This window comes from Falco punctatus (assembly GCF_963210335.1).
Source record: "Falco punctatus genome assembly, chromosome: 3".
Classification (NCBI taxonomy): domain Eukaryota; kingdom Metazoa; phylum Chordata; class Aves; order Falconiformes; family Falconidae; genus Falco; species Falco punctatus.
This window is the reverse complement of record NC_137582.1, coordinates 4222179-4243727: the sequence shown is the minus strand read 5'-3', so window position 1 is coordinate 4243727 and position 21549 is coordinate 4222179. Positions and strand designations below refer to the sequence as shown.

The 21549-nt window shown below is 42.3% G+C and overlaps 1 protein-coding gene across 2 annotated transcripts in view; it reads left to right on the top strand.

Moving 5' to 3' along the window:
* Positions 1 to 21549, top strand: part of COL22A1 (collagen type XXII alpha 1 chain) — a 237065-nt gene that overhangs the window by 60723 nt on the left and 154793 nt on the right. For both annotated transcript variants that reach the window (XM_080381170.1, XM_080381171.1), the window contains one exon: positions 10064 to 10138. In XM_080381170.1, coding sequence (XP_080237296.1) covers positions 10064 to 10138 — 75 coding nt within the window. The remainder of the gene's footprint in view (positions 1 to 10063; positions 10139 to 21549) is intronic.

Below are 21549 nucleotides of genomic sequence, written 5' to 3'. Positions count from 1 at the left end.
TACTTCAAGTGTTTTGCAAAGGCCAGAACTCCCTGCATTTCCCCTGTCCCTACTTAAATAGGATACAACATTTCTTGGCTGTGCACTCAACCCCTTTCCCACTTGTTTGAACTGAGTGCATTTAAAAATTAGTGACCTGTGACCATAAAATGAATTTAGCATTTTTGCCCAAGAGGCTACTTTTGATCTTTATTACAGAGCTCTTAGCAAAGGATGACATTTACGGGCTGTATCTAAACTTGTAACCGTAAATGTGGCCAGAAGCATTCCTGGGCAATGCGGTGCTCTCATCTGCACTGGTGCCTGGCGCAGTTTGGCCCTGGCAAGCTAACAGGCTGTTGGAACGTTTCTAGGGCCCAGGTGGATGCTTACAACATGCCAGACAGTATCCATGGTCAGCAGCCGCTTGTTGTGGAGACTAAGACCATTTGCTAACATAGACGGGGTCCTGAGCATGCCTTGGCCTCGTTGCCCAGGAGTGCACCCAGCCATGCTTGTTTTAACTGGATGGATGTAACTGTGGTGCCTTTGATAGGTGTCTGACTTGGGAACCATATATCCTTAGGTTCTCCCTGTAACCAATAGGAAGAGGGTGACTTTTGCAGGGGTAAATCAGGACACCTAAATTGGGTTTCTGCTCTGAATTGCCCTCTGAAGGAGCCTTGCTTCTCCGTTCCTGTAGAAGGAGCTAAAGAAGAGACTCTTCTTGCCTGGGACCTTAAATGTATGTTGCATGGATGCTGTCTGGGGTATAATACCTATTAGTAGTTTTGATTGCCTTCTGTATAGAATATAATATCTATTGAAGAGTGCCAGGCACTGAATGCGTGGTTATTCAAGGAACTACTTTTTCTGGCTGCGTTGCTGAACAAAGCGGGAGGGAGCCATGCAAATATAGGTATCTGCATTCCCACTGCGGTCACTTGGGTCCTCAGCAGCCAGGGGAGTCTGGAGAGCAATTCAGCTGGGTGTTGGTGCATTTTCAGAACAATGTTTTAGTGGAAAAATGTGAGAGCATTGGTAATTATGAGGAGCAGGGTGGGCTGTAGCTGTGTTTGCTCAGTCTGTAAGTTGTGCCGTGGGTTTGTTATTCCCTTTCCATTTTATTGTGAGCATTTATGAGGCCCATCACTGTGGTGACAGAGTGCCTTGGTGTGCAAATATGGAGACGTCATCCAGGATCAATGTATGCATCATTTGAAGGGAAAAAAACAGAATCCACCTTGGCTGCAGTGGCCATTGATGGGTGGATTTCCTGGCAGTGATGGACTTCAAACTTCACAGTGTGATGATACAGTGTGATTTCAGAAAGGAAGTGAGAATTGCGTAAGGTATTAAACTGCAAGGTGGAATCACATAATTGCTGTGATGCTCTGTTTTACCTATACCTTGCTACAAATTATGATGTTAGTATAGAAGCAATTGCAGTATCATTACACTGTCAGTGCCAATACTGTAGTTGAAAAATATGCCAGTTTCTTTTCCTTATGAATTTCTTTCCAAGGGTGGGTGGCACTTTAAGGATGGATTCATTTGCCTGGAAAGAATATCTGACAATGAACGTTTGCCAAAAGTATTTAGTGAATATGGGCAGAGAGTGGAGATATTCTTTCAAAAGAAGTATTTTTAAAAGAGTGGTGGGAAAAAGATTAATGTTGAGTCTTCATAATGATCCTTGTACAGTGTTTTATGAACAAAAAAAAAAAGAACAAATAGAGGTGGTGCTATATATAGGAGTCATTTTTGTCATCAACTGACTGCAGGGAGTTAAGTGTGTTAGAGGAACTGCTGCACAGTGGATCGTCTAAGTAATTGAAGAGCAGAGCTAATGGGGTCTAAGAAAGCTCCTCTGAGAAACTATTTTCATGAAATCTTCTTAACTTGAGGAAAAATTTTCTCACCAGGCCCTTCCCTTTTAAGTGTAAGCTTCAATGGGAAAATGTGCTTCAATGTAGAAAAAAATTGCAATATTAACTACGGAACAAATGAAGCTTGCTCTATGCAGGTGCCCAACCCCCTTCCCTTCCCACCCCCATCACCCCCATCTCTCTCTCTTGCAAGGTTATTGTTCAGCTCTGAAAAGCACACAAGATTCAGAGTTCATCTTTGAACAGTGGCTAAAAAATAGTTATTCCTTGTAAATATTTTAAAGTCTGGTCTAGATTTTGGGGAGACAGCTATTAGTGAGTCCTGCATTTGCCAGACTGTTTCCTTATCTGTTGATAGAATTTATGGTGGGCTAAAGATCACTGTCAGAGGACAAGGCAACTCAAATGTTTAGGTTGGAAATAACGTGCTTTTTGAGAGAACTTGGAGACTTTCTGCAGCAGGAATGGAATAATGATGGCGATGCAGAGAGTAGCTGAATCTCTGGCAATGCACAGAGTGCTGCTGAGATTCTGGAATCCTAAAATTCTCAGTTTGGAAAAAGTAAAAAAGAAACATGGTAATAAATAATGTTTGCTTTAACCTCCTTGTGTTTCTATTCTCACCTCTCTACTTTATTCTTGTGTAACTTGACAGCTACACATGTTCAGCATTCATTATACACAAGTCCCTGGAGGAGCCCTTGGCAGCTGAGGACTGACTTACTCTTGAAAGAATAAAATGAAAATGAAGAAACTGTTTCAGCAGAGTCCTAAGGACAAAAGGAAGGACCTCAGGCAACTGGAGTTTGTGTTTAGGGCTTCACAGGGAAGGTTTCTGAATAGAAAGCCCTAAGGGGCAGCAGGATCACACCGTTCCTGGCCAAGCTAAGGCAGGGATTGCTGGAACAGACACAATGCCGTGAATTTAACCAGATTTTCCAAGTGAGGGAGTTGCCTTCAGAAGGGTATTTTAAGAAACAGCTACTCAGATTGGACTCATGGAGAAGGCAGTTCTTCCAATAATTATGCTTTTCCTATGGTACAAATAGAAACAGCGATCTGTAAACTTGTGTGGTGCAGGGGGAACGTGACGGTCGGTTGGTGTGAGCTCCTGCAGCGCTGCAGGCCGTGCAGTTCCCCCGCGCATTACCTGCCCCTTGGGTCTGGCTGCGTTACGGCTCAGTCCCGAGGCTGGTGTAAGGCAGAGATGGCCTTAGTCACAGCCAGACTGTGATCTTTGCAACACTTTATTTCAGAGGGAACGCACCAAGAATTGATGCAACACATTGAGCACTGAGAAACTCTTACCTAATCTGAGCTATTTTAGCATCACCTATAGCGGTACTGAACGCCAGTTTTAGGATGGGGTATACCACTCTCTCTCTGCACTGAACGTTGATAGAACTTGAGTCTCTCTTTTGCAATAGATCCTTTACTGTAAAGAAGGTCAAGTTAAGTGAGGCAATTCCCATCATAAATATGGTTAAGAACCTGAATAATATGGGGTTCTCTGTCCTGCTCCGTATGAGTGTGAAACCCTTTGAATCCTGCTCAGCACTGAACAAGCTGATTTAGTTTGTATGTATGTACGTTTTTACGTCAAAAGTATGAACTGTTTGTTTAAGGAAGCACAATACAGTTTTCTGAAAGTGATCTAACTGCAGGTAACACCATTTTCTGTAAGCAAATCATACTGAGATCTGTTTGATCATAATGAGTGATTTAAGCCTCACTTCTACGTATCATCCTTTAGAATATTCCCTATGAAAAAAATCCCAAAGCTGTCAAATATTTTAAAATTAAAAGAGACAGTATGTCTTACAGAGTATATGCACTGTAAGTGACATGTCAGAAGAGCATGTCAGCTCAGGAATTTTCACTAGCATTAAATTATCATTAATAACATTGTTATGAAACTGTAATAATAGGGCTGAGAATGTGGAAAAGAATAATATGAATTATCTGATAGTTTAAGTCTCTTTACCTTCAAGCCATTTCGAAAGAAAGTCAAGGAAGAGGGATAGAAAAAAAAAGGAAAAGCAAAAAAAGAAAAAGAGCAGAGAGAAAGCAGGGGGGAAGAGGGAAGGGAGGGAGGAAGGAAGCAAGGAAGGAAAATTAGGAGGGAAGAGAGGAATAGCAAAAGAGGAAAAGCAAGGTAAAGGCAAAGACAAGAGGAAAAGGGCTAGTTTGACACACAAAGTCAATCTGCCAAACTCTCCCTTGAAACTGAAGCGAGAGATGATTGAAATCCTAAGGCACTTTTTCCTTTCTGATATTTCCTTTTCCCACCTCTGCACTGGCTTATACGAGGGGGACATGAGACTCTCCCCCCGCTGGGAACCCCAGCCCCAGCCTTACACTCTGCATCTCTGAGTGTATTCTTGCAGGAGAAACTAAGCCTTTTGGGGTAATTTTGTGTGTTTCTGCCTATGTTTTTCTCTAAAGCACCACTCAGAAGAGGTTATTTCTACTTTTCAACTGTAACTTTATGAATGCTGGTTCTAAGTATTTGATTTCGTCAAACCCAGTAATGACCTTCCAGGTGCACAGACACTATGTGTGAGCATCTTTTTAAAGCATTCAGGACACATTTTCCATAAGCAAATGTCCCCAGTGCTTCAAAGTGATCGAATGCCTCTCTGAAAGATGCACACTATGTCTTTCTCTTGGAGATTCAATGGTCACTATGACTGCAGTAATTTTTCTCAATATTTTCTGTTACTCATTTGTATTTAAGTAGCTCCCACAGCAGACACAAATGCCCCTGTGTTCCAGAGGACCTTGTAGTAGGTTACAACAAGGCAGGACAGGGATCAGGGTGGAAAAATGGAGTCCTGGATGTGAGACTCATCTTTTGTCAGTTCTACGTGCCTGTGATTATCTGTGAAGTTCACCCCAGGAGCAGGGCAGGTAGAAGACTGTTGTGCTTAAGTGAGCACCAAGGCTTGTGTAAGGCTGAACTGGATGTTCTCTTTTTCTCACTGATCTGGGATCTGCAAACAGTTCTGAACAATTTGGAGATCTGTGAAGAAAAGAGTGAAAAAGGAGGCCACAAGAATCAAAGTTATATTGAGTAAGTAATCTGCTGAGAAGTCTGTTTCTAGAGGAAGAAAATGAGGTTCCAAGTGAGAACCCTGGATGGACCTTCTGGTGATAAGAAGCGAGCAACTCTGAGAAATTCACCAGCCATCCTAATAAAACTTACAGTCATCTTTGGCAAGTCTGGATTACTAGAGAACAATAGTAAAAGAGAAGAAACGTACCTGGGAATCATAGAATCACAAAATAGTTTGCATTAGAAGGGACCATTAAAGGCCATCTAGTCCAAGCCCTGCTGCAATGAGCAGGGACATCTTCAACTAAATCAGGTTGCTCAGAGCCCTGTCCAACCTGACCTTGAATGTTTCCAAGGATGGGGCATCTACCAACTCCCTGGGAAACATGTTTCAGTATTTCACAACCCTCATTGTACGAAATGTCTTCTTTACATCTAGTCTAAATCTACCCTCTTTTAGTTGAAAACCATTATTCCTAGTCCTATCCCTACAGGCCCTTGCAAAAAGTCTGTCCCCATCTTTCTTAAAAACCTCTTTTAATTGTTGAAAGTCTGCAGTATGGTCTTCAGGGAGCCTTCTCCAGGCTGAACAACCCCAACTCTCTCAGCCTTTCTTTGTAGGAGAGGTGCTTCAGCCTTTTCATAATTTTTGTGGCCTCCTCTGGACCAGCTCCAACATGTCTTTCCTCTGCTGAGGACCCCAGAGCTGGACACAGCACTCCAGGTGGGGTGTCACCAGAGCAGAGGGGCAGAATCCCCTCCCTTGACCTTCTGGCCGTCCTACTTTTGATGCAACCCAGGATACGGTTGGCTTTCTGGGCTGCAAGTGCACGTTGCTGACTCATGTCCAGCTTTTCATCCACCAGTATCCCCAAGTCCTTCTCCACAGGGCTGCTCTCAGCCTCTTCATCCCTCAACCTGTATTAATAGTGGGGGTTGCCCTGACCCAGGTGCAGGACCTTGTACTTGACCTTGTTGAACCGCATGATGTTCACATGGACCCACTCCTTGAGTTTGCCCAGGTCCCTCTGAATGGCACCCCGTGCCTCAGGTGCATCAGCTGCACGCACACAGCTTGGTGTTGTCTGCAAACTTACATATGTATAACTTTCTAGTACAACATTAATTATGGGACTTTGAAATTATGATAATATAAAGCTATTAAAAATGAAAAATTATTCATACATATAGCTATATAGTTTGCCTGATCTCACTCACAAAAAAATAATTGACATTGAAGCCAGTGAATAAAGTACTGCAGAATGGGAATTATTGTGTATGCCTATTCAGGGATTATAATTTTATGAGAAAGAGGTCATCTCTGACAAAACTAATTTCTTTCTGTGGACAGTTACAGTTTTGTTGATATGGTAACTACCTAGGTATAATATATTTATTCTTAGGCATTGTTATTGCATATTGAATGACATTTGCATTAAAAAGTAACACTCCACAATGGATTAAGAGCTGACTGATCTCATATAGCAGGTGTCAGTGGAAAGTTGTCATTTCTAGTGCAACTGTAAAAGGGATATATACCAATTCTGGTGCTATTAAAAATTTCCCTGAGCCACATGGACATAAATGCAAAGTTTCTGCTGATAGAATTTGTGGATAAAGCAAAGGATTGACAGAATATTACATAAACTTGAGGACAAAGAAGTAGTTGTAAACAATATGTATTTAAAAGCATCTGCAGACTCATATAGTTTTGAATTACATGGCCAGAGGGACATAACAGTGACCAGTGGCTGAAAGCTTAGGTCAGTCGGTATCTTCTCTTCTAGCAATCCGTAAATGTTTGTAAATTACTAGAGATGTAGCTGCAGTGCAGATTTTATCACTTCTTCTGCCATTTGTGGTGGATGCTTATTGCTGCAAATCCTCCCAGCACAGTGAGTGTTTGCTCAAAGTCTGGCCTGGCAGCAGCAGAAAGAATAGGCGTAAACAACCTTCTTTGATGTTAAAACGTTCACCTGTATCAGAGGTCTCATATAAAGGCTCCATAGGAAAGGAACAGCTTTTATCTTGCTTTTCCTATCAATGGAAATTGCTGCACCCTGTCCCTGGGTGTAGCAATGAGACCTGATCGCTGGTTGGGACTCATGGATGTGCTGTCAATCGGGCACGCTGCTCCTTTGGACACAAGTAGTCATGCTGCTAACTTGGATGGTAAAGCATGAACCTCTTTTGTGCCCTTGTGAATTATGCTGTGGCTGGAAAGGGAGCATTGCAATAATTTTCTTTCCCTTGTGAACTATTTATGCTTGTGTCTGAGATGCAGACAGGAAGGGAGAAACCAAAAGGAGGACAGGACATTTGTAAAATGAAGGAAAGCCAAAGTGAGGCCACAGGTCTTTAAAAGGTAATAAGAGATTTAAAGAACAGATCTGGAAGAAGAGAAAAATATTAACATTGACATTTCTGGGTTTTGTGGCAACAGAGGTCTGCATGAAGGCCAAGCACATGAGTCTGCTGTACAATCCTGGTTCCAAGCCAGGAGCTAAAACTAGGAAGATTTCACAAGCTTATACTTCCTTGCTAGGAAGCCATGGTTCTTTCTAATCAGACCTGGTGGAGGGTGTGTGATGCCATTAAAGACTGGAACGATAATTTATATATCTGTAGCTCAGACATTACCTCCCTGTTGCATGAAGAGGTGCACTGCTGTGTCTGAGCTGTTTTATTCTTCCCTGTATATCTCTCAGGAGGCCTGGGCCGCAGAGGTGAATGACATTCTTGTGATTTTATTCATGCTTTCCATTTGTTTACTCTTTATTTGGGGACATTTTGCTCGTTTCGATTTATTACATTCCTTATTTTACTGCATAGCCATACATCTTCCAGTTCTGAGACTGGGGCTCAGAAGTGCTGTTTCCTGCACTGACTCAGTGCCTGTAACAAAAAGAGCATTCCTTGTGAGCAAAGCCAGAATTTAAATGATCAGTATAACATCTGCACATGGCTTCTGACACTTCTAAGCAAATCTTTTGTCAGTACAGCTTGGTTATGGATGGGAGTAAAGGTGGCCTAACTTTGGCTCTTGCAAGTCTTAACGGTTTAAAAAAAATTCAACTTATAAAGTTCACCTCACAGAGGAGAGGTTCCCTGTTGTGTTGGGAAGTTGTGGAGAACTCTGATGGAGGTGAACCTACCACATGATTTCACATGTCTAATGTTAAGATACAGGCAGGTTTGAGCGAAGTATCCTGGCTTTCAAACCAACAGGCATCAGGGAGCAAAAGAGACCTCTGGTGAAAATTTACACAAAGTGACCATGTGCATCAATCAGTATTGATTCCTGGTGTGGTGAAAAAAAATAAGTGACTACTCTGAATTTTATCTGTAGAAGCAGCAGCCCTAAAGATGATCCAACCAAAATCTGAAATGCCCTAGATAACACACACTTGCATGAGTAATCAGTCTCTGGCCTCCCCCACTGCTGCAGCAAAAGGGTGGCTGCGTGTGTTTGACTGGGTTTGATTTCTGTGTTGGCTGTTGGGGCTTCTGGCAATGGCTTTTACAGTCCCCATTCTCTCCACTGAGCAAACAGTGGCTCATCTGCAGCTGATAATCTGGACCGTAAATTCATTAGCACAATAAAGCAGGAAAATTATCTGATTTTATTGTTAGGCTTAACCAAACGTTGTGGAATATTGGATTTTTTTACTCAGAGTCAGGAAGCAGAAGAGATAAAAGACCTGCTGGCAATGTCCTCAGAAAAGTAATTTTTATCTCATAATTTTGGATGTGGCTTCACAAACAATTCAAACTGCAGAAAGTCTTCAGAGACTCCTGTGAGATTGTGCCCAGAATCGGTGAAGGCATTGCCTGGGCTTGTCTCCCCATCCCTTAGGGAGCAGTTGGCCCTTGCTGCTCCTTTACGAGCACAACACTTAGTGATACGGAAGAAATAAGGTACTAATAAATAATAAAATAATAAATAATAATAAAAAAAAACAGGTGGAGAGGGTGCCAAATACCACATGCATCAAGATGACTATTAGAACTGCAGAGAATATGTGTATTATCATGTGTGCAACTGGTCAAATAAAGGAACGGGACTCGGCTTTCCTCACCTGGTTGTTCTTTAGATCAGAGAAAGGACATAAATGTGGGGCTGTGCAAGTGGTGAAAAGCCAGGGGTTCATTTTTATATTCTCATTAAACTGATTCCTTGAGCTATCTGTCCCTATTGTTTACAAGTGTGCAATTACCTATTGATCTGGGAAAACAAAGCATAAATAAATGGTACTTCAAAGATATGGCAGGAAAGAGGTGGATAGGTAGACAGTTCTCTGCAGAAAAGCATTTACCTGCAATTGTGTTGACACTAATTGGGAGCATGATAAATGCCTGACAAAGGCTGGGTATTTTCATTACTTTTTTTGAAACCTGTGTGTAGGGGTGAATATTCTTCCAAGTTTTAATCATATTTAACTCTGCTTGCTGCTTGAACAGACTCAAGGAGCTGACACACAAATAGTCATGTTCCTGGAGGGGTGTTGACAGGGGAATCACACGTAATACAGTAAGATATAGGAGAGTGGGCTTCGCTTTTTCTCTCTGGCGCTGGCTTGTGACGAGACCTGGATATGGCTAAAGTCACTTGATCGTTCTGTGCCCTGTATTCCCTTTCCTGCCTTAGCACTTCAGGTTTGAGGTTTTTCTGAGAAGAAGCTATCCTTTCTGAAAAGTTTGGGTGGCACCGCATTGTCACCTGGGCCTTCAGGACTTCCCTTCCGACCAATCTGAAAGTGGAATCTTACTCTGTATTTTCTTAAGTTTTTGTGACTTTCATGTGTATTTGCAGACTGCTGAAAGAGAAAAACCTGGAGTGATGTCCTAGCTGAGGAAAAGCCTCTGGTCACCTATTCTGTTTGTCTTCTTGACTGACCAGTCAGCAAAAAGTGGTTAAAAACCAGGCATAGTGTATTGAGTCTCTTGCCCAGCATGTGGTTAGGGGGTAGGATAGAGGAAAGGTATTTAGGACATGCAAAGACTAGGAAGAGTATTATTGCTTTGGGGACCATGTACAAGTGTTGGGTAAACCCCAGGAGATCAGCCTTTGTTAGTTCCACAGCTTCCAAAATGATGTGTTTACTTGAGATAATTTTGTACTGGTTCTTTTGCTTTTCAGATGTCCTGTGTCCGAATGTCCATGTGGAAGGAGATCGATTCAAACATACCAGTGGGGGGACTGATGAGATTCCAGGTAAAGAAACACTATTCTGCTGTATTCTGGGAACTGAAATAGTATAACTGTACATTTCTAGTCTGACGTTCTGATTCATTACACCTTTACTAGCTGGCATTTTCTTATTCCAATACATATTCGGTAATGGAGAAGTATATTGGAAACTGCAGGGCTGGAAAAGTTATCTGTTGACAGTCAACAGCAAATTAATCATGAGCTTTCTTTTGATGTGATAACAAATTAAAAAACCATTGGAGCTTAGTGTAGTAGATAGAGGAATTCAGTAAGTCTTGGAGATTACTTTTTTTTTTTTACCACTCCACATTTGGTGAGATTTAATGTCTGTTTATTTGAGCTGTGATTCTTGTGGGATGTCCAAGCACAATTGTAATTACCACCGAAGAAATGCTTATATATGTCTATCTAAGAAGAAAAAAAAGAAAAGTAGTCCCAGGAAGAAATACCTTTTTTGGAAATGCTGGTGAAAGATCAAAAGGAAAGCCAGTCTGGTGATATCTCTGCTTTTCTCTAAGTTCTGATATATCTTTCCACCCAGCTGAAGGACTTAATCTGTCAGATACACGCATGGGCTGTGCCTCTCTTCTAGCCCCCCAAGACTGAGCCGTTGGCAGAGAAAACCTGCCCATCAAGGATGTACTGGGAATATCTGTGACTGACCCAAGAACATAAGTCACTGCAGTGGGAGGCCAGAGGCTCTTCCGCAATTTGATTATGAGTAGAAATGGTCAAGGTTTGACAGCTCTGCTACTCCCTCGTTTCACTGGGGGATTTTCACCGCCTGCACAAAATTTCAGTTCCAACTGTGCTGTCTGTAGGCAGCTTATTTTGGCTGCAGTCTGATTACATCTAGGCCTGCGATAATGCTGGGTAGTAACATCTTTTCTGGTTGTTAGACCAAAACTCATAATCCCCAAACACCCGTTTTCAACGGCTGTCTGTTGCTAGGTCTTGCATTAACCTGTTCTAACAGTCCCCCTGTCACCGGGCTGTGCAAACAGGAGTGCTGTTCAGCAGATAACCCTGCTGATTCTGAATGAACCTGCTTACAGTGGAAGCTGCAGCTCAAAATGTGTAGGAGGATTGTGTCCCTCCCCAGACTATCATCTTCTATGTGATCATTTCCAGAAGAATGGAGTTGCAAAGGGCTGCCTATTTCTAGTTCACGTTTGTCTGAATTTTAATTCAAGTGTTAATTAATAGGCTCTGTGCTTTCATCTGACTTCACAAATGTATTTTCTGTTGTGTAGTGTAAAGAACAAGAATCCTACTTCAGGTCTGGCACAAAAGTTTTGAGTAGAGTGAGGTACAGATTCACATACACATGTATATTTATATATGTGTATGCATATACTTAGGCTCTTCTGTAAATTTTGAACTTATTTTTCCTTTTTTTCTTCAAATCCCACTTCCCTTCTAAAAAGCCAGTCAATACTCAGTGTTTTAATTTAAAAGATTTTGCTCTCTTAGATCTGTAGACTAGTTCAAGTTGGAAGGGTCCTATGGAAATCGTCTGGTCCAACCTTGTACTCAAATCAGCTAGAACAGGTTGTTCAGAGTCTGGTATAGTTGGGTTTTGACTGTCTCAGATGGACGTTCCACAGGTCCTCTGGGCGACTGTTCCAGTTTTGCCACTATCACACTGAATATTTTTTCCCCTAATATCTAAAAAGAATTTCATTTATTGTAACGTGTGTGTTCCGCTGGTTAAACAGATAGCATAGGACATTTATTTATTTGATATAGGGAACCTCTGTTCACTGTAAAGTTTAAACGTTCACTGTGCTGTGCAGTGACCTAATAACAAGATTGTTACAGCATTTAATTGAAGGGACATGTCTGGCCCCTCTCCACCAACACAAGAGGTTTTGTAGAAGGCTCCTGATTACTCCTGTATGATGAGACAACAACAATTTCTTTCTCTTCCTGTTCCTAGTGATTAGGAAAATGTATTCCTCTTCTCTAGAAAAAAAATTGAATGGATATTCTGGGTCTGCTAAGGGTCATTGTGCTGCTGGAGATGGATCAGTATAGGACCAAAATGCTGTTTCACTCCTTATGTACACCTTATGTAGTCTATAGCATTTTCTGAAGACTCGGGGTCCCTGGATCCAGTTCCAACAGAAAATCATTTCCTTCTCCCAGCTGAAGTAACTGGAAAATTTCTGTTAGCTTAGAGCGCTGTGTTTCCTCTGCCAAAAGACTGTGTTGTGCTGGTAGCTGTTGCTGAAAGGCTTTTCTGTTCTGCCCCAAAGAGGACTGCGCTTCAGTTTTGAGGAGCAGCCTGCCTCCTGCTCCCTCACACTTGCGAGAGCAGGTCAGCTCTGGGATTTCTGTGGATTCACCGGTGACAGCACTGAGGGGGAGGCTGTTCCTCTGCTACCCAGGTGCTCATATGTTCAATTATTTGAAGTTCACACCTGTGTCTTGTACTCCACCTGGAAGCTTAATGACAACCAAAATTCCTCGTGGCCCAGCAGGCTCCTAACACAGAACTTTATAGTGAACTACATCTTGAACAAACTTCTTTCCAGATGGAAGCAAAGTGCAGCCTTATAGAGTGGAAGCTGCAGTGAATCTCATTTTGGAGGCAGGAAAGGCTGTACTAAAAGGAAAGACAGATTAAATGCCTCTTCCCTCTCTCAGACAGGGAAAAGATGTCAGAACTGAAGGTAAGAGGGACAAAAGTCTTTCTGCAGATTTTTTTTTTCTTTTTATTGGGTGAAATGCACCAAGCAATTGTTTCACACAGAACATTAGCAATGCCAGCCCTTTCCTGTATACCCTACCTGCATACAAGTTAGAGCCTTCAAGCCTGTGTCTGTAGTTAAGTGATTGTGAATTGAGTCACTCTGGATTAGTAGAAGAAAAAACAGAAGCTAAATCATAAAATGAGCTATAAAAGGACAAACTTTGGGAGATCAAGGGAACCAATGGTGTGACTGAGAGGTGGAAGATGCGTGGGATTCCATTAAGTCGCAGGCTGAGAGTAGGGGTGAGGGTAGGGAGGATGGCTTCATGCATAATCAGATGAATATCTGCATGAAAAACCACATTACGAGTTGGAGAAGAGCCAAAAGAATAAATGTGATATTTTCCTTTTAAAAGACAGGTGATTATTTTTTTTCTTTAGGGAAAACAAATGAAGTAAATCTCATCTATCTGGACTTCAGCAGGCATTTGTTGGAGTACTGTATTGAAAGTCACAGCTAAAGTGAAAAACAATATAGATTAATAAATGTTGTAAAGTGAGCCAGAAACTGTCTAGCAGGGAGATAATGATGAATTTTCTAGGAAAGGGAATAACAAACCAGAGGACAGACAGTGGAGGACAGACAGTGGTGGACCTCCTCAGGGTCTTTGTGAGTTTCTACTATATAGATTGGGATCAGAATATCCTTGAAGGATGAACTGGTTTGCCGCAGAAACCTGGGCATTTTCCCAACCGACTTGGGACTATTAGTTTAAAAGGTTTGTTATGGTACATATGGATTAATAACAGGACTTTGTGCTATAAACTCGTACTCTGAAAACTGATGATTAGCAGATGTTTGTGAGTCACGGTGCTGCACAGCTGGGGAAAAAGGCAAAGGTCATTAGTGGATAAAGTAAAGCAGGTCTTTTAGAGATAGGGAAGAATTCCTGAGAGTGGACAGGCCTTTAGTTACAGCTTATCTAGAAAAGTGTGCTCAGACCTCCTTAGCCCAGGAAAGACAGATTCAGCCTTGAGGAGCTATTAGTGTGTTCAGCAACCAGAGAGGCTATTTTTAAACAGGAGATTAAAAAACTGGGTTTGGTTAATCTTTTAGTGTACAGGTGGAAAGGGGAGATACTATTGCTTTCTGCAAATAGATCAGGGGAATAGCAGGAGGGCGATAGGGGAATCACTCAAGCTAAAGGACAAAGAATGTAAGAAGAAAAGGATATCGACTGTTTAAGAGATACATTCAAGACACTACAAGAAGGTTTCAAACTGTCAGAGATATGAAGTACTGGAACAAGCGGTGAAGTAGTAGAAATGGAGACAAATAAACAGCGATGGATGGTCAGAAGTTCTCTCAATAGCAGAGGACTGTAGTCTATGACCGTCTAGTATCATAGCACTTAAATAAAAAATGCCTAGCTGTAGCATTCAGTAAGGCCTGCCACAGTGAAATAGCATTGTGTGAGGTAGGAATATACAGGCAGCTTTACTTCTGATACAAATTTTTGGTGGTAAAGTGGCATCTGCTTAACAGGTCATAACATGTAAATTCAGAACATAAAGTTTTCTGCGTGCGTTAGAAATCACACAGGGAATTTTGAAAGAAAGCAAAAAAACTGGTTAGAATACCAGGACAAACACTGTTTCTCTTCCAGAAAGTCTGATATTTTAAAGCAATGCTTGATGGTACTTTAAACAAAGTTCTCACAGCATCCTTGTGGGTACCATGAAGGTTTTTTATTGAGTAGAGAAATGAAGACATAAGAGGGTTTAACTCATCTGCCATTCAAAATAAAACCTCAGTTGTGATGCTTCATACCTCTTATGTTGCTGAATTGTCACTTCGGTTCCATCAGCATTTAACAAAGGATCATGGCTTACTATTAATCACGACCAGACAGGAGAACACAATGATAACATTTTGCATTGTGAAGATGTGCCCCTTGTGTATTTTTATGAACCATTATATTGCACTGAAGCAACACATGAAAGTTATTGAAAATGAATTATTATTCTTGAGGTTTTAAAACTTCACATTTAAATTATTTGTATTTTAAACTAGACCTGCAGGACATGGGATTTGATTGCAGAAATTTGGATGATCCTTAGTATTAAAAATGGGCTGAGCTCTAGTTCTCAACACTATCCACCAACGGAGATAATATTCCTCTACAGATACTGACTGCGCTTTTCAGAGGGCATCTGCCACAGGAGTAAAGAAAGACCTGCAATGGTTTCCATAAAGTGCTGAGAAAAATTAACCCTGGGAAGGGATATTTCCAACCCCCGGATCACACTATACATCCCACACTGGATGGTGTTAAGGGAACAAGGACGGAACATAAAAGCCCTGACACTAACTCCTAAGTAGCCACACAGGCTGTATGTATGAATAACAGCAGAAATCACATTATGGGTTGTATCACAGATTAACCTCAGCCTCTAACTCTCTTCCCTGTCTCAGAAACCTCCATGTGCAAACGAGCAAAATGCCAGTATATTTATGACCTCTGTGTTTTTCTGTAGCTCTATAAAAGATTTTGGGCACTTTACGATGGAGGCCCTGGTTGTAAAGCCAGTACCCTACAATTATAGACGGCAGCGTCTGTGTTTAACTGTCAGTATGTCTCCAGTGTCCTGCAGTTTGCAGCACAGGGTTCACATTCCAGACATGCCGGTGACTCACTAGCTAATTACAATATCCCTGGGACTATTTATATTTGCCCACTAAAACACGTGGTAGCAGGAGAAAATTGGAGTGTCCTGGCTGTTGAACCTGCAGGACGAGCACATTAGACCAATGTCCTCCCAGGGACAACAGTGGTTTTGTGGTGCCTGTGTGATGGGCATATTGCCCTCTTTGCACTTGGCAGTCTGTATTGTCCCTCTCACAGGCTCCTTGGGAAGCCCTGAGAGGCAAGTGGAAAATCCATGAATAGCTGCGGAGATTTGTAACGGATCACTGTCTTCAGACAGTAGCTGCACAGACATGGTGCTCACCAGCAGACTGTCACAGCACTCTCCAAACTAGCTGGCTGCAACAAGGTCTTTTTACCATCTCATACCAACACACTCTTCATGCCAGTCCCTCTGCTGCCTTCTCCTTGCCCCTCCTCACCCAGGGTAGGCTCGCACTCTCTCTGTCTTTTCTCTCTGCTTCTTCCCGCTCTCTCTTCTTTGGCTGCCCAACATCTTAACTTAACCAGCCACAGCTGCACCTCATCTACATCAGCCAACCCACCGCCCCTGAAGCCAGCCCACAGCTGTATATTATCAATGCTAATTAACCCAGCTTCATTCCTCTACAAAAGACTGCACATACACAGGGATGGTGAAGCTAGCTATTTGTGTGGGTGCCAGCTGCTCTCCTCTCCATCCTCAAGTTTATACCCATAGAGGTAGGACTGGCTGCAGCTCTGGCATGCATGGGACATGGGGTGGAAGGTTGAAGCTTTGCTGTGCCATGGCATGGTTGCTTTGCTGTCATGGTTTTCACTGCCCTGTCACTAGGTAATGATAATGGTGGTTGGGGCCAGGGGTTCTCGTTGCCTCCTCCCCCACACACTTGCCCTAGGAAGCTGCCCATATAGAATTTCATCGAGAGTAATTAGCACTGCCTTGAGTGCTAATGTTCTATGTTCTCTAAGGATCTGGAGAGTTGAATTTGAAACCGGGTTCCTGAGCTACATACATCTGGCTGTAGCTGCTGTATCTCCATGAGAAATAAATAGGGAAAATAACAGCTGACCCGTGGTTGCAAGAGTCAGTTCGGTCTCCTGTGAGCTGGAGGAAATGGCTGTAACTGTGCTGTGGGGTGGATTTGTCTGGGCTGGTAGATGTGATACCTTCAGTGCAGGTGACCTTAGCAAGCTCCTTTTAACTTTGTTTTCTAGGAGTCTGTGTGTTGTGCACCAGCTAATCTCAGCACTATAGCCTAGATCACGGCACTTCAATGTCTCTGAAGTTTTTCAGAGGTTGCCAAACAATTCACCCATGTTCAAGGACTCCAAGAAAACCACGTCAAGCAGGCAAATAGTTACTAATGAGTCACCTGTGAGTACAGATCTAAGTGTAGCTGCTGCAGTCCTATGGGCTGGCTTTAACCTGTGCATTAGATGTGCAATGTTGCATGCCTGGTGTCCAGCGCCCCCGGTTACCCAGTGTGGGGACCTGTGGTGGTTTCTTTTCAGTTTATGTGCCAAGGAATTTCCCTTCTACAGAAACTAAAGAATTGGGAAGTGAAAATTTACAGTCACCCCAATGGCAGGTAGGGTGTCACCAGAATGTGCATCTTATAAGACAGATGGGGACAGACTTTTTAGTAGGGTCTGTAGAGACAGGACAAGGGGTAATGATTTTAAACTGAAAGAGGTTAGATATAGATTAGACATTAAGAAGAAATTATTTGCTATGAGGGTGGTGAGACACTGGAAGAGGTTGCCCAGAGAAGCTGTGGGTGCCCCATCCCTGGCAGTGTTCAAGGCCAGGCTGGACGGGGCTTTGAGCAACCTGGTCTAGTGGAAGGTGTCCCTGCCCGTGGCAGGGGGTTGGAACTAGATGATCTTTAAGGTCCCTTTAGACTCAAACCATTCTATGATTCTATGATCTGGACTAGGAGCCCGGAAACACTCAAGTATCCAGCAAAATATGCATAACCACGCTGTCACCAGCAGAGCTGGGACGAGTTCTTTGAAGAAAAACTCCATGTTATAAATTAATCTTTTTCCTAATATGCTCAGAGATATAGCTAGTGGATCTCAGTGGACTTCTGACACTGTGAATAATGTGACCAATGCTAGGCATCAGGTACCTTGGAGCAGGTAGCTTAGCTGAGCTGCTCAAAGACATCAAGAAACATGGAGAAAGAATGGGGCAATTATTTTGGAATCTGCTATTGCAAGCAAAAAAATGATAACAGCTGAGCGGTCCATGTGAAAGTCTTCACCTGGTCTGAATCCCAGTGTCATGGTTTAACCCCAGGCAGTAACTAGGCACCACGCAGCCGCTCGCTCACTCCCCCTCACCCAGAGGGATGGGGAGGAGAATTGGAAAGGAATGTGAAACTCAAGGGTTGAGATAAAAACAATTGAAATAGAATAAAAATGAAAGAACAATAATAACAATAATGATAATAACGGTTATAATGAAAAAGAGAGAGAGGGGAAGGAATGAAATCTGAAGTGAAGGGACACAAGAAACCAAGTGATGCACAGTACAGCTGCTCACCGCCCACTGACTGATGCCCAGCCAGGCCCTGAGCTGAGATCCACAGGCCCTGGCTGACCCCCCGTTTATATACCAAGCATGACATCCCATGGTATGGCATACCTCTTTGGCTGCTTTGGGTCAGCTGTCCTGGCTGTGTCCCCTCCCAGTTTCTTGTGCCCCTCCAGCCATCTTGCTGGCAAGGCCTGAGAAACTGAAGAGTCCTTGAGTTGATATAAACATCTCATAGCAACCACTAAAACCGTCAGTGTGCTATCAGCATTATTCTCATCCTAAATCCAAAACACAGCACTAGCTACTAAGAAGAAAATTAATTCTATCCCAGCCAAAACCAGGACACCCATCAGTGACAAATTTTGACTTCTATGTTCAATTAAAAGACTTAACAAGGGTTAACCATGCAGAGAAATCTACATGAAGTATTCAGATCTACCTGCACATTAAAAGAAAAAAAAATGAATAAAAATAAATCTATCCCTAAAGGCTTTTTTTTTTTAAAAAAAAAAACTACTACTGTTGGCTTTCTCCCAGAAGTTAAACAAGCCAGGATTTTTTCTTATTCCAGTGCTTTTGAGGTTGATGAAAAGGAAATGAATTCAACTTTTCACTATTCATAGCCCAAGAAGCAACCAATTTGTTGGCTGTAAAAGGACTAATAGACTGTCTGAACATGAGGTACTTCTAGATAATTCTTGGTCCAAATTTTTTAGATTAATTCTACTTCAGAAAGAAAATTCTACTGCAAAAAAAAGGGCCTGGAGAAACTATCCCATAGAGTCTTCATCAGTGCAAGCTTTCTGGCCATTGTGCACACATGATGGGAAGGACATGCATATACAATTTCAGTAAACTCCTCCCAATCCTTGGAGTTAAATCAGTCTGATGTGAATGCTGATGACAGATGTGGCCAGATTTTGGTACACCTGTAGGTCTAACCTGGTGTGTACTGATTATCTGGCGTAAAGCAACGACCAGATCTCTTAGAGACCAGTCTCTACCTGCTTTCGTATCAGGCTTTGCTCATAGCACCTAAAATTAATAGGAATATATTTATTTTCATGAATAACATATTTGTGGGGCTTTCCTGTAGCCCAGATAGTAGCATTACAAGGAGAATATAGTAGGTTATGTTTTAGTAAGGTGTTTCTCCTCAAATACCTTTTCTTACCCTAACAATAATACTAGCCTGTTGTATGAGCAAGCAGTAGGATTTGTTTCATCAGTCCTTCCACTCTGGTCTATAAACACTTATCTGCTGTTCTTTGTGTTCTCAGCTATATGCGTAGAGTCCTCGTGGGTGCTACCAACAAAACCTTTATTCAAATAAGTGTAGGTTGCTCCCCACTGCTATCCCAAGCGATGAGTTTGCAGTTATGCCATTGTATGGCTTTCCAGAGGAACACAGAACACCTTAACACCTGAGGAACTCAAAAGAGGACTTCAAAATAGAGGAACTAATTAAAATCAGAACCTAATACAAATAGTCCTGGTAAGTTCAGCTGGTGCAAGCCTATCTGGCATATAAGGACATCAAAGGAATAATGAACTCGGTTTAATCTTGTAAATCACTGGAGCAGGAAAGGAGCTGAAAGAGGGCTCATGGCACTAAGCCAGATGTCCATCACTGAGAAAATGGAGAATGACTTCAACACAGAAAAGACTTCAGTAATGAGGCAAAGAGTTCAGTGTAAAAAACAGCTTTCAGTGTTGGTCAATATGCCACTTGCAACTATCCAAAAACTGAGAGGGAAATGGGTAAGAGAGAATGAGCAGACTGATGCAGCTAAACAGAACATACAGTGGAGTGTTGTTAACGTGAGATCAGGTGTTGAAAGGTGCTGCCTCAGAGGCAGCTGCTGTGGGCTTGTATTTATTTCTTGGTTTTGCAGCAGGCGGGGGGTTAGATGACGACAGCCCTTTCCACCAGGTGGGATGGCTGTAGCTGTGTATTTGTGCATTTGCTTGTGCTTTTGTCCTATCTCTCATACTGTCTCTTTGGCCTAATTTTATTATTGGTTTTATAGCCTTTTTATCTTTCCTGAAGTGTTGTGTTATCTTTGCTGTGTGAGGGTACCAAATACTGTATCTGTCCCCTCTGCTTTTGACTGAAGCATTAGGCTGATGTTTCTGACACAGAGTGGTCCCAGAGTTCAGCCTGGTGGCTGCCTGCTCACCTGCCTTGCTGCCTCTCCAAGCTTCCTCCTTTTTGAGGTATAACTCTGTTACATGCCTCAAGAATTGTTTCTGCTTCTCATTATTTCCCTTATTATTTATTCTCATTATTTCCCTTATTATATGCTTCTCATATAATCCCAAATGTGGATTCATGCTTGAGCTGAGATCAAGCTCTTTTTGTGGTCTGCATGAGACTCTCGTGGTTTGCTCCTTTGCTGGGGCCAAGGAAAAGCAGAAATTGTCTCCCAGTGCCATGACGCAGAGGAAGCAAACCAGCATCAGTAAACCAACAGCCTGAGTGGTGGCATCATGTACCAGGGGTAAATCTGGTTTATAAATTTTTTAAAATGACACCATCTAAAGAAAGTGTCCTCTAAACTACTTCATGGAATATCACCTGGAAGGTAGTAGGCTTCATGCTTGTGTAAGAGCTGTTCCTTGTGCTTCAACAAAGCCTCATTATTAACTTAAGCTCTTAGCTGTTCTCCTCACTGAAACCTGGTGGATCTGGTGAGAAGTCAGGCCAGCCTGAAGTGCTGCTTAAATCCCAACTATAACATCTGAGGAAACCAAAGTCAATTAGTTAATAGCAAGAACCTTTTTAAAATGCTCTCAAATCCTTTTAGTCTGTAGGCTTTAGAAAATTTTTATAGCTCCAAAATCCCCTTGCAAGCTGCTTGTAAAATATAGCAAATTAATATATCTGATGACTTGTGCAACCCCTTTAGTCATCCCCACCCTACTTCATGCAGGGCTTGTGAGCAACTGGTAAATCTCTCTGGTTTGTTCCTCCAGAGGTTCAGTCTTTCATGCCTTGGGAATAAGTCAGATAACCACTGCTGCCTGATGCTGCTGAATCAAACTGTTGAGCTGGATGTGGGGTGAATTATCCATGCAGAAAATAAGCTGTTCCTTTTTTTGTCTTTGCTGGAGAGGTGAACTAGAATTGAATAAAACTGTGCAAGAAGAGAGAATTCTTATCCGTTGTGTCTTTTACTTCTTTTGACAGCCAGAGATGGTTGAAAAAAATTAGTCCCATGAAAGATTTTCTTTCAAACGCCTTTTTACAATCATCCACAATGAGACAGGTCTAAACCGTACCTGAGCTGCAGGACTCTGACCTTCCCTGTTGTCTGGATTGCCATGAGCAAACAAGCAGCACCTGTGTGCCCCACAGGGATGCTGGAACAATATGAAGATTGTGTCTGGCTTCTTTGACATTGACCCCAGTGTTGTCATCGTAGACAGCTCACCAACCTAAGCAGCTGGCCATCAAGAAAGAGGAGAAGCACTTTCTGACTGCCTC